Here is a 14,067-nt window from a genome sequence, read left to right on the forward strand (position 1 = left end):
GACATGTTCAGTTTCAGGTGGCGGTTGGACATCCAGGCAGCAATGTCGGATAAGCAGGTCGATACTTTGGCCTGGGTTTCCGCAGTGATGTCTGGTGTGGAGAGATAAAGCTGGGTGTCGTCGGCATAGAGATGATATTGGAAACCATGAGATGAAATCAGCGAGCCCAGGGAAGAGGTGTAGATTGAAAAAAGAAGGGGTCCAAGTACAGATCCCTGAGGAACTCCAACAGAGAGTGGGATGGGGGTGGAGGAAGATCCATGAGAGTGTATTCTGAAGGTACGGTGGGAGAGATAGGAGGAGAACCAGGAGAGGACAGAGCCCTGGAACCCAAATGAAGACAGTGTGGCAAGAAGTAAATTATGAATGACAGTGTCAAAAGTGGCGGATAGGTCGAGGAGGATGAGGATGGAGTAGTGACCTTTGGATATGGCAAGGAACATTCTACAACACCACCACCACCACATAAAGGAATGCCTCCGATTCACACATGGCCACATCCCCTTTTTAGATCTGCACATAAATTTTAATTAAATCCAATTAGCACCAATAACTGCTTGTTAAAATCTCTATTGGTGCTAATTGGCTCTTTACTCAATTAAATTACATGCACAAATTGGGCACAAGCCCAAATTTGCATACACAAGTTTTAGAGACTTTTATAGAATTTGGGACGTAGGGGGATATGCCATAAAGTTATGTAGCAATAGATTTAAAAGAAATAGGGGAAGATATTTTTCACTTAACACAAAGTTAAACTGGAATTTATAGGCAGAGGATGTGGTAAAAGCAGTTGGCATAGCTGGCTTTAAAAAAACCTGGAAGCGGTGCAAAGAAAAGCTACAAAAATGGTATGGGATTTGCGTTTCAAACCGTACGAGGAGAGATTCGCCAACCTCAACATGTATACCTTGGAGGAAAGGAGAAACAGAGGTGACATGATACAGACGGTCAAATATTTGAAAGATATTAATCGGCAAACTAACCTTTTCTGGAGACGGGAAGGTGGTAGAACTAGAGGACGTGAATTGAGGTTGAAGGGGGGGCAGACTCAGGAGTAATGTCAGGAAGAATTTTTTCACGGAAAGGGTGGTAGATACATGGAATGCCCTCCCGCAGGAGGTGGTGGAGATGAAAACAGTAATGGAATTCAAACATGCGTGGGATAAACACAAAGGAATCCTGTTTAGAAGGAATGGATATATGGAATTTTAGCGGAGATTGGGTGGTAATGCCTGTATTTGGAGAGTAAAATCGGTGCAGGGCGGACTTCTATGGTCCGTGCCCTGATCATGACTGAATAGATATGGATGGGCTGGAGTGTAAATTTTAAGGGGCTGCGACGTTAGCTTCAGAACTTTTAGTACAGGAACAGTGCTGGGCAGACTTTTACGGTCTGTGCCCTGAGAACGGCAGTGACAAATCAAACTTGGGTATACATATAAAGTATCACATACCATGTAAATGAGTTTATCTTGTTGGGCAGACTGGATGGACCGTTCAGGTCTTTATCTGCCATCATTTACTATGTAAGGGTGGTTAAATTCCTAGAATAGAAGCCACAAAGAATGGATAAATAGGGCATTTCTAGACCAGTGAAATTAAATAGGATCGGGTCAGGGGACAGGAGATACGAGATAGGCAGCTGAGGATGAGGAACAGCTATGCATGATAATGTTAACTGCATGGTCCACAACATGCAAGAAGGATTTAAGCAGTTGAACAAGTCCTGTATCTTTAAAAAAACAAAGAAGGTCTTGTATGGCAGTATTGTGATCACTCCAACAGCAAAGCTGAAAATCATTGTTGAGGTCATAAAGAACTCTGTATTAAACACAAAGATATGCAGGTCTCTTCTTGCTGCTACTGATTTGAGGTTACCTGCATCAACCATCAGGAAAACAGATGGAAATAGCACTCATGGAACGATAGCTAGGAAAAAGCTATAGCTCTCCAATAAGAACACTGCTGTCTGTTTCAGGAATAAATGTTCTATGGACAGATAATTTTAAACTAAGCTTCTTGGTATGAATTTTAACTGGATAGTTTATCAATGGAACTCATAAATCTGCTTTATATTTATTTGTTATTTTGTTCTTCACAATGTGTGGTCCAGAATCACACATAGGAAGCCCATTACTGAAAGCAAGAGGTCAAGAAGCCAGGCAATATTAGGCAGCCAGCTAGCAAACCAATCATATATGTGACAAAAAAACAAAACAAAAAACCTATTCCCTGCTGTAGAGTGATGAATGCTAGCAGACAAATTTCTAAGGTCTTTAAGTTTCTGTTTGATAAGGATACTATTATCAGTCAAATTAAAACACATTCCCTCAAATTCCTTGCACTCATGATTGGCCCTAAGGAGCAAATCAATAATCAGGTGGTTTTAGATAATCATTTCCCTAAAACTATGGCTTCCCTGGGTCAAAGGCTATAATGAGAGAAGGTTAATAGTCTTAGCTAAGACACAAGTGAGATTGGTTAATTTTATATATACATGATTTGCAAAACAAGGCACAATGATCAAGGAGGTGGCCAAGGCTGGAGCTTTAGAAAACAAATGCACTTCATAATGAGCATCAGAGGAAAACTGAGTGGTGAGTGATCTAGGGTGGTGGTTATGAGCATGACCAGAAGAGAACCACCCCAAAAGGCCTTGGTGGTAATGGTGCAAAGACCTCCTGAAGCAATAGCACTCCTTTAACATATTTATTTGATTTCCAGTACTAGAGTCCTAAGCAGACATCGTTGGGATTGTTTTTTTTTGGTTTGTTATAAAATACAGATGCCCATTTCTTATTAGGGTGGCAATCGTCTGTTTGATATTAAGGGAACAATATTGGATATTTAAGCTCCAAACTGTTACACCTCAAGGATTAAATGATTTTCATAGAGTAGGCTGCGATTGTTTGAATGTTATTTATAAAGTTTGTTCAGATAAATTCCATTACATTAGGGGCTTCTATTCTGCAATATCCTTCACACTTCCATGTAGATCACAGAAAAAGAGTACCAGAAACCAACATCTGAGAATTTACATGATACAAATCAAAACCTAAATTAGAAGCTAGTTCACATATTTTTTGAACAGAATAGTCTTAAGTTGCTTAATGAAAATTAGTTAATGAGTGCACAGATGAAAGAAGGGCAGTCCATATTGTTGCAGCTTGATATGGAATTGATACTGAAAGCTGTTTAAAAGATAGATGATGTCATGACATCCATATGCATTGTTTCTTTTTTATGTTGAGATAATGTTTGTTTCAGCCAACAAACTATATTTGAAGTCTGTTTGAGCTGACATTATTGTGCCATTGAATATTAAATGTCCCTGAATAAGGAACCTTTGAAATGGGGTGGCTCTGTAGGACAACTGATGCCAGTAATTTAAAGATAAGTGCTGCTATTTTTCAGCTTTGGAATTAATCTCTCACTCCCCTGTTTATAAAGCCACGTGGCATTGCCAACACAGCTCATTCAAAGTGAATGGACTGCATCAGCAGTCCCACACTGCCAGCCGCTAGCACGGCTTTGTAAACAGGGGTCTCAATTTGTAAAGTCCTGCTCTGATATTTTGGTGGCTGATTTATAAAAGAAACATTTATTTTGAAGTGGACATAGTATTAAAAATAAATAAAATAAATTTTAAAAAATATATTATTTTCACTCAATATTCACTATTTTTCACCATTTATGAGGGATCCATGATGTAAATGAGCTGTTATGAAGAACCGTTAACGGTCAGTTCATAAAATTTAGGTCTCGATATGTGACTTGATTTACTGAACACCCACCATCACTTATAAAATATTATGGGGCCCTTTTACTAAGCCACGTAGGTGCCTACGAACGCCAAATTGGAGTTACCACCCAGTTACTACATGGCCCTTGCAGTAATTTCAATTTTGGTGCGCATCTGAAAAATATATTTTATTTTCTGATGTGCATATACCATTACCACCTGGTTACCACATGAGACCTTACCGCTAGGTCAATGGCCTGTGGTAAGGTCTCAGACCCAAAATGGACACGTGGCAATTTTTATTTTGCCACATATCCATTTTTGCCCCCTCCCCCCCCCAAAAAAGGCATTTTTTGTAGGTGCGCTAAAAAATAATTCTGCACGCGCCCAAAACACGCATCTACACTACCGCAGGCCATTTTTCAGCGTACCTTAGTAAAAGGACCCCTAAGTATTCTCTTTCTGATTCATAAGTTATTGGCTTTGGATTGGTTTTTAAATATTTGGTTTTTAAATATTCAAGCCAAATATTTGGGTTTTGTTTACTATTGATATCAAAGGTGGCACATGCACTCTTGATGCAGATCTGAAAGCTATCGAGACCGGTGCTTCTGAAGCCAGTGTCGATGGACTGAACTTACTGTGCCAAAAATAACTTCACGCTGCTTTTCTCAATCACAGATTCCCCCTCCTTGACATCTGTGAACACAGGAGACAAGTTCCACGAATTGCAGGCACCAATTATAAGAATTCCTAATGGATAATGGCCCTGTTACCCTTGAACACAAGTATTCGAGTTCCAGGAATTGCAGGCACCAATTATAAGAATCCGTAATGGATATGGCCTTGTTACACCTGGCCGGATACTCAAAGCCCGAGGAGATTGGAGTGGGTTGCAGAAAATAAAGGAAACTTTAAAAAGCCCAAAAATAACTAAGGGGAATTGAGAAGGGCCCTGCATTATAGCGACAGAACTTACAGTGTTAAGGCAGAGTCAGTAAAAACTGTAGCAAAGAAAATCTTTCAAGCAAGCGGAGAGGGGGCCCTAGGATAGTGCAACTGTTCAGCTCCATGGAAAAATGGCAACTAACTAGATGCAATGCTCTAAAAAGTTGTGAACAAACTGTATAGCATTCTCCTGTGGGCTCCGTCAGATGATGTCACCCACATGTACTTCGTATAAAAGAGCGATATATTAAATGTCAAATAAACCATTAACCATGTACGGACTACTGTAGCCTTCTTGTCCTTAGAGAAAAATACAACATACCAATCAAACCTATTGGAATGGTATGCATATGGTATGAAACACAGGACTAAATGATTTACAAAGATTATTCATAACTGAAGTATTAAATACAATAAAATTAGAGCTGTACCGAATAGCATGTTTTACTATTCGGCTGAATATGAATAATGAAAAACATTATTCAATCGAATACAAACACTGAATACAAATAATTGGCACTGAGCTTTAACATAACAAATAATAAAAGAAGTAATGTGAAATCAGAGATCAAGTGTTTATTTCAGTAGGATTTGGAGCCCCGGAGTATTCAAATTTAAATTGCTTTTTGGTAGAATATGAATAATGTATTCAGGGCACTATTCGGGGCCAAATCAAATCAAAGACGAATATTCGGTACAGCCCTAAATAAATAAAGCCACACAAACAACCAAAAAAAAGAACAAAACCTTAGAACGCACTATATTACAATTTTGAGATGTGGACAAATTACATTCTCCAAGGCAGTTTGTAGTTTTGCTAAATGTTTTAACAGAAAAACAATACATAGCTGGGAATCAGAGAACCTAGAAGATTAATATTTAATCTAGCCTAAAACGACAAAACTGCTGGAGGAAGCTAAAGGGGAACTGAAAGCAGATGAGCCCAGTCTTTGAAGGAATAAGATCAATAAAGCAGAAAAATAGCTATTGTAAAGATGGTTTCACATTGTATTCTATTTAAAAAAATGCAGGATATGCAATCCCTCGAAACTAGATTTGTTTCTAAAACAGGGTTTAAAACTATTTTAGCTATGAATCATAAAATAGAAAATGTGAGTCTTACTGATTCATGTCTATATTAAACATTACAATTCTCTTGCCATCTGGCCAATAATTGTAGCTAATATTCAGGCTCATTTTCAAAGCACTTAGCCTCCCAAAGTTCCATAGAAACCTATGGAACTTAGCCTCCCAAAGTGCTTTGAAAATATGCCCTATTATCTACCTTACATTTTTCACAGGATCCAGATTGGTTCACTAGGAACAGACGCAAGGCAGAAAACACGCACTGATTAAATATCCTATCTAAATTTTAAATATGAAGAAGCCAGAAGTCAACGTTACCTAACATTTCAATAAAGCCATCAACTTCTTAGAAAAGAATTTGCTCTATGGAATTTTGAGACTTCAAGGAATTGATGAAAAGTCTAGCTGCAAGACCATATATTCACTTACAACTGATGTCTGATGTTTTTACTCACCTTTGAATGCTTCTCAAAGTGAGGCAAAGACCTATTCTCAAAGCCATCGGGAACTCGAGAGCCACTGATAGCCTGCTGTCCAACACAGGCAATCATCTGGGAGATGTTAATGAAGGAACCTGAAAAGAGAACAGTAAATCTTTAAGACCAATTAAGGGATAAACACAGACAACTTAATTACATTTATTTATTTAGTTGGATTTTTTGCGCACACCTTTTTCAGTAGTAGCTCAAGGTACATAATATGTTTATGTTTATTATAAACGATCGCTATACCGCTTTATCTGGCAAGCAGGTCAAGGCAGTTCACAAGGCAATCATGTGCCTGACATACATTTGAGGGCACTAAACAAGGTAAGGTAGCTTCTTAGATATTCCTGAACAGCAGCAATATCACTGCATTGCATTTATTCAAACTAGTATCTTATTTTCATATAGCTCTATGCAGCCCAAACAGTAAACAAATTGGTACTACAAACCAAGCTGGGCAGCAATTCAGTTTAAAGACAGCCACTGGAGACCTACTTCACTTTAAAACAAGAAGAATAATGCATACATTTTGAGCTGGCTGAACTCGTTTTAAACCTACTTGAACAGGCTGAAATCGTACGTACCAGTAAGTACAAAAATTGGAAAAGACAAACTTACTGTCTAACTAATTGCGCTGAATATCATGCAAAATCAGGTCAAGTTGTTAGTTGTAGATGGGTGGATGGGCCAAGTGTCAATAGGCACACTTGCACTAGTGCAAAGTGTTATCACTCTACATTTACTTAGTTTCTGTTCTTTCAATTATAGTAGCATCCCTATGTACTTCTTGGGCAAGGGAAGTCCACTATGGGGGTGGAAATTTTTTTAAATAACTTTTTAAAATTAATTTTCAAAAACCACACCAATAATAACCAACAAAATTGCCAGAGTAAGACACAATCCCCAACCCAACCTATACCTTCCCCCCACCACCTCTCACAGCAGTTCACATAGGCAAGGAGTGCCCCAATGAAGAGAGTACATAGTCAAGCAGTGGGCAACATATCAAGTATTGAGCCCAGTGCAGTGTACAACATATTCTAAAAATCCTAAATTATACTGAAACAGTATGGTACCAGGTAAGAAAAGGTGCCCATTGTCTTTGAAAAGCCACTAGATGTCAATTCTTTTGAACCGTCAACTTGGTGAGATAAAAGGCATCTCACAAGGCACTCCGAAGCCATGCCTCATGTGGTAAAGTTACAGATCTCTAGCATTTAGCCACCTCTCTGTGGATAACAGCCACACAGGGGAGAAGCACTTTCACAACTTCCTGTGGAAGAGAACTAGGCACCACATGCAGCAAAAATAGAGCAGGGTTGGATGGGAACACTAAACATAGTGGAGAAGACCCATGCCATCTAAGCCAAAAGCGAATGCTACATACCTGTAGAAGGTATTCTCCGAGGACAGCAGGCTGATTGTTCTCACTGATGGGTTGACGTCCTCGGCAGCCCCCTCCCTCGGAAAGTTTACTAGCAAAGGCCTTTGCTAGTCCTCGCGCGCCCATGCGCACCGCGCATGCGCGGCCGTCTTCCCGCCCGAAACCGGCTCGAGCCGGCCAGTCCAGTATGTAGCAAGACAATACACTTCAAGGGAAGACTCAACTCCAAAGGGGAGGCGGGCGGGTTTGTGAGAACAATCAGCCTGCTGTCCTCGGAGAATACCTTCTACAGGTATGTAGCATTCGCTTTCTCCGAGGACAAGCAGGCTGCTTGTTCTCACTGATGGGGTATCCCTAGCCCCCAGGCTCACTCAAAACAACAACCATGGTCAATTGGGCCTCGCAACGGCGAGGACATTAATGAGATTGACCTAAAAAATTTACCAACTAACTGAGAGTGCAGCCTGGAACAGAACAAACAGGGCCCTCGGGGGGTGGAGTTGGATCCTAAAGCCCAAACAGGTTCTGAAGAACTGACTGCCCGAACCGACTGTCGCGTCGGGTATCCTGCTGCAGGCAGTAACGAGATGTGAATGTGTGGACAGATGACCACGTCGCAGCTTTGCAAATTTCTTCAATGGAGGCTGACTTCAAGTGGGCTACCGACGCAGCCATGGCTCTAACATTATGAGCCGTGACATGACCCTCAAGAGCCAGCCCCGCCTGGGCGTAAGTGAAGGAAATGCAATCTGCTAGCCAATTGGATATGGTGCGTTTCCCTACAGCCACTCCCCTCCTATTGGGGTCAAAAGAAACAAACAATTGGGCGGACTGTGTGGTGGGCTGTGTCCGCTCCAGGTAGAAGGCCAATGCTCTCTTGCAGTCCAATGTGTGCAGCTGACGTTCAGCAGGGCAGGAATGAGGACGGGGAAAAAATGTTGGCAAGACAATTGACTGGTTCAGATGGAACTCCGACACAACCTTTGGCAGGAACTTAGGGTGAGTGCGGAGGACTACTCTGTTATGATGAAATTTGGTGTACGGGGCCTGGGCTACCAGGGCCTGAAGCTCACTGACTCTACGAGCTGAAGTAACTGCCACCAAGAAAATGACCTTCCAGGTCAAGTACTTCAGATGGCAGGAATTCAGTGGCTCAAAAGGAGGTTTCATCAGCTGGGTGAGAACGACATTGAGATCCCATGACACTGTAGGAGGCTTGACAGGGGGCTTTGACAAAAGCAAACCTCTCATGAAGCGAACAACTAAAGGCTGTCCTGAGATCGGCTTACCTTCCACACGGTAATGGTATGCACTGATTGCACTAAGGTGAACCCTTACAGAGTTGGTCTTGAGACCAGACTCAGACAAGTGCAGAAGGTATTCAAGCAGGGTCTGTGTAGGACAAGAGTGAGGATCTAGGGCCTTGCTGTCACACCAGACGGCAAACCTCCTCCAATGGAAGAAGTAACTTCTCTTAGTGGAGTCTTTCCTGGAAGCAAGCAAGATGCGGGAGACACCCTCTGACAGACCCAAAGAGGCAAAGTCTACGCTCTCAACATCCAGGCCGTGAGAGCCAGGGACCGGAGGTTGGGATGCAGAAGAGCCCCTTCGTCCTGCGTGATGAGGGTCGGAAAACACTCCAATCTCCACGGTTCTTCGGAGGATAACTCCAGAAGAAGAGGGAACCAGATCTGACGCGGCCAAAAAGGAGCAATCAGAATCATGGTGCCTTGGTCTTGCTTGAGTTTCAACAAAGTCTTCCCCACCAGAGGAATGGGAGGATAAGCATACAGCAGGCCCTCCCCCCAATCCAGGAGGAAGGCATCCGATGCCAGTCTGCCGGGGGCCTGAAGCCTGGAACAGAACTGAGGGACTTTGTGGTTCGCTCGAGATGCGAAGAGATCCACCAAGGGGGTGCCCCACGCTTGGAAGATCTGGCGCACCACTCGGGAGTTGAGCGACCATTCGTGAGGTTGCATAATCCTGCTCAGTCTGTCGGCCAGACTGTTGTTTACGCCTGCCAGATATGTGGCTTGGAGCACCATGCCTTGACGGCGAGCCCAGAGCCACATGCTGACGGCTTCCTGACACAGGGGGCGAGATCCGGTGCCCCCCTGCTTGTTGACATAGTACATGGCAACCTGGTTGTCTGTCTGAATTTGGATAATTTGGTGGGACAGCCGATCTCTGAAAGCCTTCAGAGCGTTCCAGATCGCTCGCAACTCCAGAAGATTGATCTGTAGATCGCGTTCTTGGAGGGACCAACTTCCTTGGGTGTGAAGCCCATCGACATGAGCTCCCCATCCCAGGAGAGACGCATCCGTGGTCAGCACTTTTTGTGGCTGAGGAATTTGGAAGGGATGTCCCAGAGTCAAATTGGAGAAAATCGTCCACCAATACAGGGATTTGAGAAAACTCGTGGACAGGTGGATCACGTCCTCTAGACCCCCAGCGGCCTGATACCACTGGGAGGCTAGGGTCCATTGAGCAGATCTCATGTGAAGGCGGGCCATGGGAGTCACATGAACTGTGGAGGCCATGTGGCCCAGCAATCTCAACATCTGCCGAGCTGTGATCTGCTGGGACGCACGCACCCGCGAGACGAGGGACAACAAGTTGTTGGCCCTCGCCTCTGGGAGATAGGCGCGAGCCGTCCGAGAATCCAGCAGGGCTCCTATGAATTCGAGTTTCTGCACTGGGAGAAGATGGGACTTTGGGTAATTTATCACAAACTCCAGTAGCTCCAGGAGGCGAATAGTCATCTGCATGGACTGCAGGGCTCCTGCCTCGGATGTGTTCTTCACCAGCCAATCGTCAAGATATGGGAACACGTGCACCCCCAGCCTGCGAAGTGCCGCTGCTACCACAGCTAGGCACTTTGTGAACACCCTGGGCGCAGAGGCGAGCCCAAAGGGTAGCACACAGTACTGGAAGTGGCGTGTGCCCAACTGAAATCGCAGATACTGTCTGTGAGCTGGCAGTATCGGGATGTGTGTGTAGGCATCCTTCAAGTCCAGAGAGCATAGCCAATCGTTTTGCTGAATCATGGGGAGAAGGGTGCCCAGGGAAAGCATCCTGAACTTTTCTTTTACGAGATATTTGTTCAGGGCCCTTAGGTCTAGGATGGGACGCATCCCCCCTGTTTTCTTTTCCACAAGGAAGTACCTGGAATAGAATCCCAGCCCTTCTTGCCCGGATGGCACGGGCTCGACCGCATTGGCGCTGAGAAGGGCGGAGAGTTCCTCTACAAGTACCTGCTTGTGTTGGAAGCTGTAAGACTGAGCCCCCGGTGGACAATTTGGAGGTTTTGATGCCAAATTGAGGGTGTATCCTTGCCGGACTATTTGGAGAACCCACTGATCGGAGGTTATGAGAGGCCACCTTTGGTGAAAAGCTTTCAACCTCCCCCCGACCGGCAGGTCGCCCGGCACGGACACTTGGATGTCGGCTATGCTCTGCTGGAGCCAGTCAAAAGCTCGCCCCTTGCTTTTGCTGGGGAGCCGCGGGGCCTTGCTGAGGCGCACGCTGCTGACGAGAGCGAGCGTGCTGGGGCTTAGCCTGGGCCGCAGGCTGTCGGGAAGGAGCATTGTACCTACGCTTACCAGAAGCATAGGGACCAGTCTTCCTTCCCCCGAAAAATCTTCTACCTGTAGAGGTAGAGGCTGAAGGCTGCCGGCGGGAGAACTTGTCGAATGCGGTGTCCCGCTGGTGGAGAGACTCTACCACCTGCTCGACTTTTTCTCCAAAAATGTTGTCCGCACGGCAAGGCGAGTCCGCAATCCGCTGCTGGAGTCTATTCTCCAGGTCGGCGGCACGCAGCCATGAGAGCCTGCCCATCACCACACCTTGAGCAGCGGCCCTGGACGCAACATCAAAAGTGTCATAAACTCCTCTGGCCAGGAATTTTCTGCACGCCTTCAGCTGCCTGACCACCTCCTGAAAAAGCTTGGCTTGCTCAGGGGGAAGAGCATCAACCAAGCCCGCCAACTGCCGCACATTGTTCCGCATGTGTATGCTCGTTTAGAGCTGGTAAGACTGGATCTTGGCCACGAGCATAGAAGAATGGTAGGCCTTCCTCCCAAAGGAGTCTAAGGTTCTAGGGTCTTTGCCCAGGGGCGCCGAAGCATGCTCTCTAGAACTCTTAGCCTTCTTTAGGGCCAGATCCACAACTCCAGAGTCATGAGGCAACTGAGTGCGCATCAGCTCTGGGTCCCCATGGATCCGGTACTGGGACTCAATCTTCTTGGGAATGTGGGGATTACTTAGTGGCTTGGTCCAGTTCGCAAGCAATGTCTTTTTCAGGACATGGTGCAAGGGAACAGTGGACGCTTCCTTAGGTGGAGAAGGATAGTCCAGGAGCTCAAACATTTCAGCCCTGGGCTCGTCCTCCACAACCACCGGGAAGGGGATGGCCGTAGACATCTCCCGGACAAAGGAAGCAAAAGACAGACTCTCGGGAGGAGAAAGCTGTCTCTCAGGAGAGGGAGTGGGATCAGAAGGAAGACCCTCAGACTCCTCGTCAGAGAAATATCTGGGGTCCTCCTCTTCCTCCCACGAGGCCTCACCCTCGGTGTCAGACACAAGTTCACGAACCTGTGTCTGCAACCTCGCCCTGCTCGACTCGGTGGAACCCCGTCCACGGTGGGGGCGTCGAGAGGTAGACTCCCTCGCCCGCATCGGCGAAGCTCCCTCCGCCGACGTAGTCGGGGAGCCTTCCTGGGAGGTGGCCGCGGTCGGCACCGCACGCGGTACCGACGTCGGGGACCTCAACCTGGGCGATGGGCCAGCCGGCGCCACGCTCGACGGTACCGGAGGCGCAAGCACCGCCGGTACCGGAGGGGTAGGGCGCAACAGCTCTCCCAGAATCTCTGGGAGAACGGCCCGGAGGCTCTCGTTTAGAGCGGCTGCAGAGAAAGGCTGAGAGGCCGATGCAGGCGTCGACGCCAGAACCTGTTCCGGGCGAGGAGGCTGTTCCGGGCTGTCCAGAGTGGAGCGCGTCGACACCTCCTGAACAGAGGGTGAGCGGTCCTCTCGGTGCCGATGCCTGCTGGGTGCCGAATCCCTCGGCGACCCAGAGCTCTCGGTGCCGACATGGGGAGGAGACCGGTGTCGATGCTTCTTCGACTTCTTCCGAAGCATGTCACCGGAGCTCCCCGGCACCGACGAGGAGGACGTAGAATCCATCCGTCGCTTCCTCGGGGCCGAGACCGAAGAGGGTCGATCTCGGGGGGGCTGTACCGCAGGAGCCCTCAGGGTAGGGGGAGACCCACCCGAAGGCTCACCGCCACCAGCAGGGGAATGGACAGCCCTCACCTGCACTCCTGACGATGCACCTCAGTCCGACGACATCAGCAGACGAAGTCTCGGTACCACCGACGTCGATACAGTCGCCCGATGCCTCGGCGCCGATGCAGAGGTCCGATGCCTCGATGCAGTCGATGGAGCGGCAGCCAAGGAAGATGGTCCGGACGCTGACGACGTCGATGCACTCGATGCCTCCGGTGCCGATGCCGACGAAGAGCCCGAGAACAAAACGTTCCACTGGGCTAATCTCGCTACCTGAGTCCGCCTTTGTAACAGGGAACACAGACTGCAGTTCTGAGGGCGGTGCTGGGCCCCTAGACACTGAAGACACGCAGAGTGCCTATCAGTGAGCGAGATTACCCGGGCGCACTGGGTGCACTTCTTGAAGCCGCTGGAAGGCTTCGATGTCATGGGCGGAAAAATCACGCCGGCGAAATCAAAAGCCGAAATGGCGAAAATTGAAGCACCAAAATTTAGAGGGAGAAAAATCTCGACCGAGGCCAAAAGAGGCCTACCCCGACAACGAAAGAAAACTTACGGGGCAAAAACTGAGAAATACGGGAAGGGCAGAAAACCCGAAAGGGTCTTCCGGAACACTACCGGAGCGCTTCCCGAACTTTTTCAAGGAAAAAAGGACAAAAACACGTCGAAAAGGACGCGCGAGGTCGACTCTCTGGGGCACGAACGGCGTAACACGACCATACCGAGTGCGGACGAAAGAAGACTGGCCGGCTCGAGCCGGTTTCGGGCGGGAAGACGGCCGCGCATGCGCGGTGCGCATGGGCGCGCGAGGACTAGCAAAGGCCTTTGCTAGTAAACTTTCCGAGGGAGGGGGGTGCCGAGGACGTCAACCCATCAGTGAGAACAAGCAGCCTGCTTGTCCTCGGAGAAAGATATTCATGGATGGGCAATCCCACCATACATAGAAATAAGTAACTAGCCCACCACAACCCCTACAAAATTTCCCCGAGTGGGAATAAAGCGAGCAATGGTTGCTGGTGCCCTGTACCATCTATACAGTGATTTCACCCTATTTTCCTGCAAATTAGCCAATATAGAAATATGAAACATAGTTCGGTAGGCTCCCTCCCATTCCTGTGGAGAAATATCTCAGC

General features: G+C 46.7%; 1 protein-coding gene across 1 annotated transcript in view; it reads right to left on the reverse strand.

Moving 5' to 3' along the window:
• The window catches only part of POLR3A (RNA polymerase III subunit A), a 206,841-nt gene that overhangs the window by 81,665 nt on the left and 111,109 nt on the right, over positions 1 to 14,067 (reverse strand). Inside the window, exon 18 of the mRNA XM_030203237.1 lies at positions 6,235 to 6,353. Within this exon, the coding sequence (XP_030059097.1) occupies positions 6,235 to 6,353 (119 nt within the window). The remainder of the gene's footprint in view (positions 1 to 6,234; positions 6,354 to 14,067) is intronic.

This window comes from Microcaecilia unicolor, chromosome 5, assembly GCF_901765095.1.
Source record: "Microcaecilia unicolor chromosome 5, aMicUni1.1, whole genome shotgun sequence".
Classification (NCBI taxonomy): domain Eukaryota; kingdom Metazoa; phylum Chordata; class Amphibia; order Gymnophiona; family Siphonopidae; genus Microcaecilia; species Microcaecilia unicolor.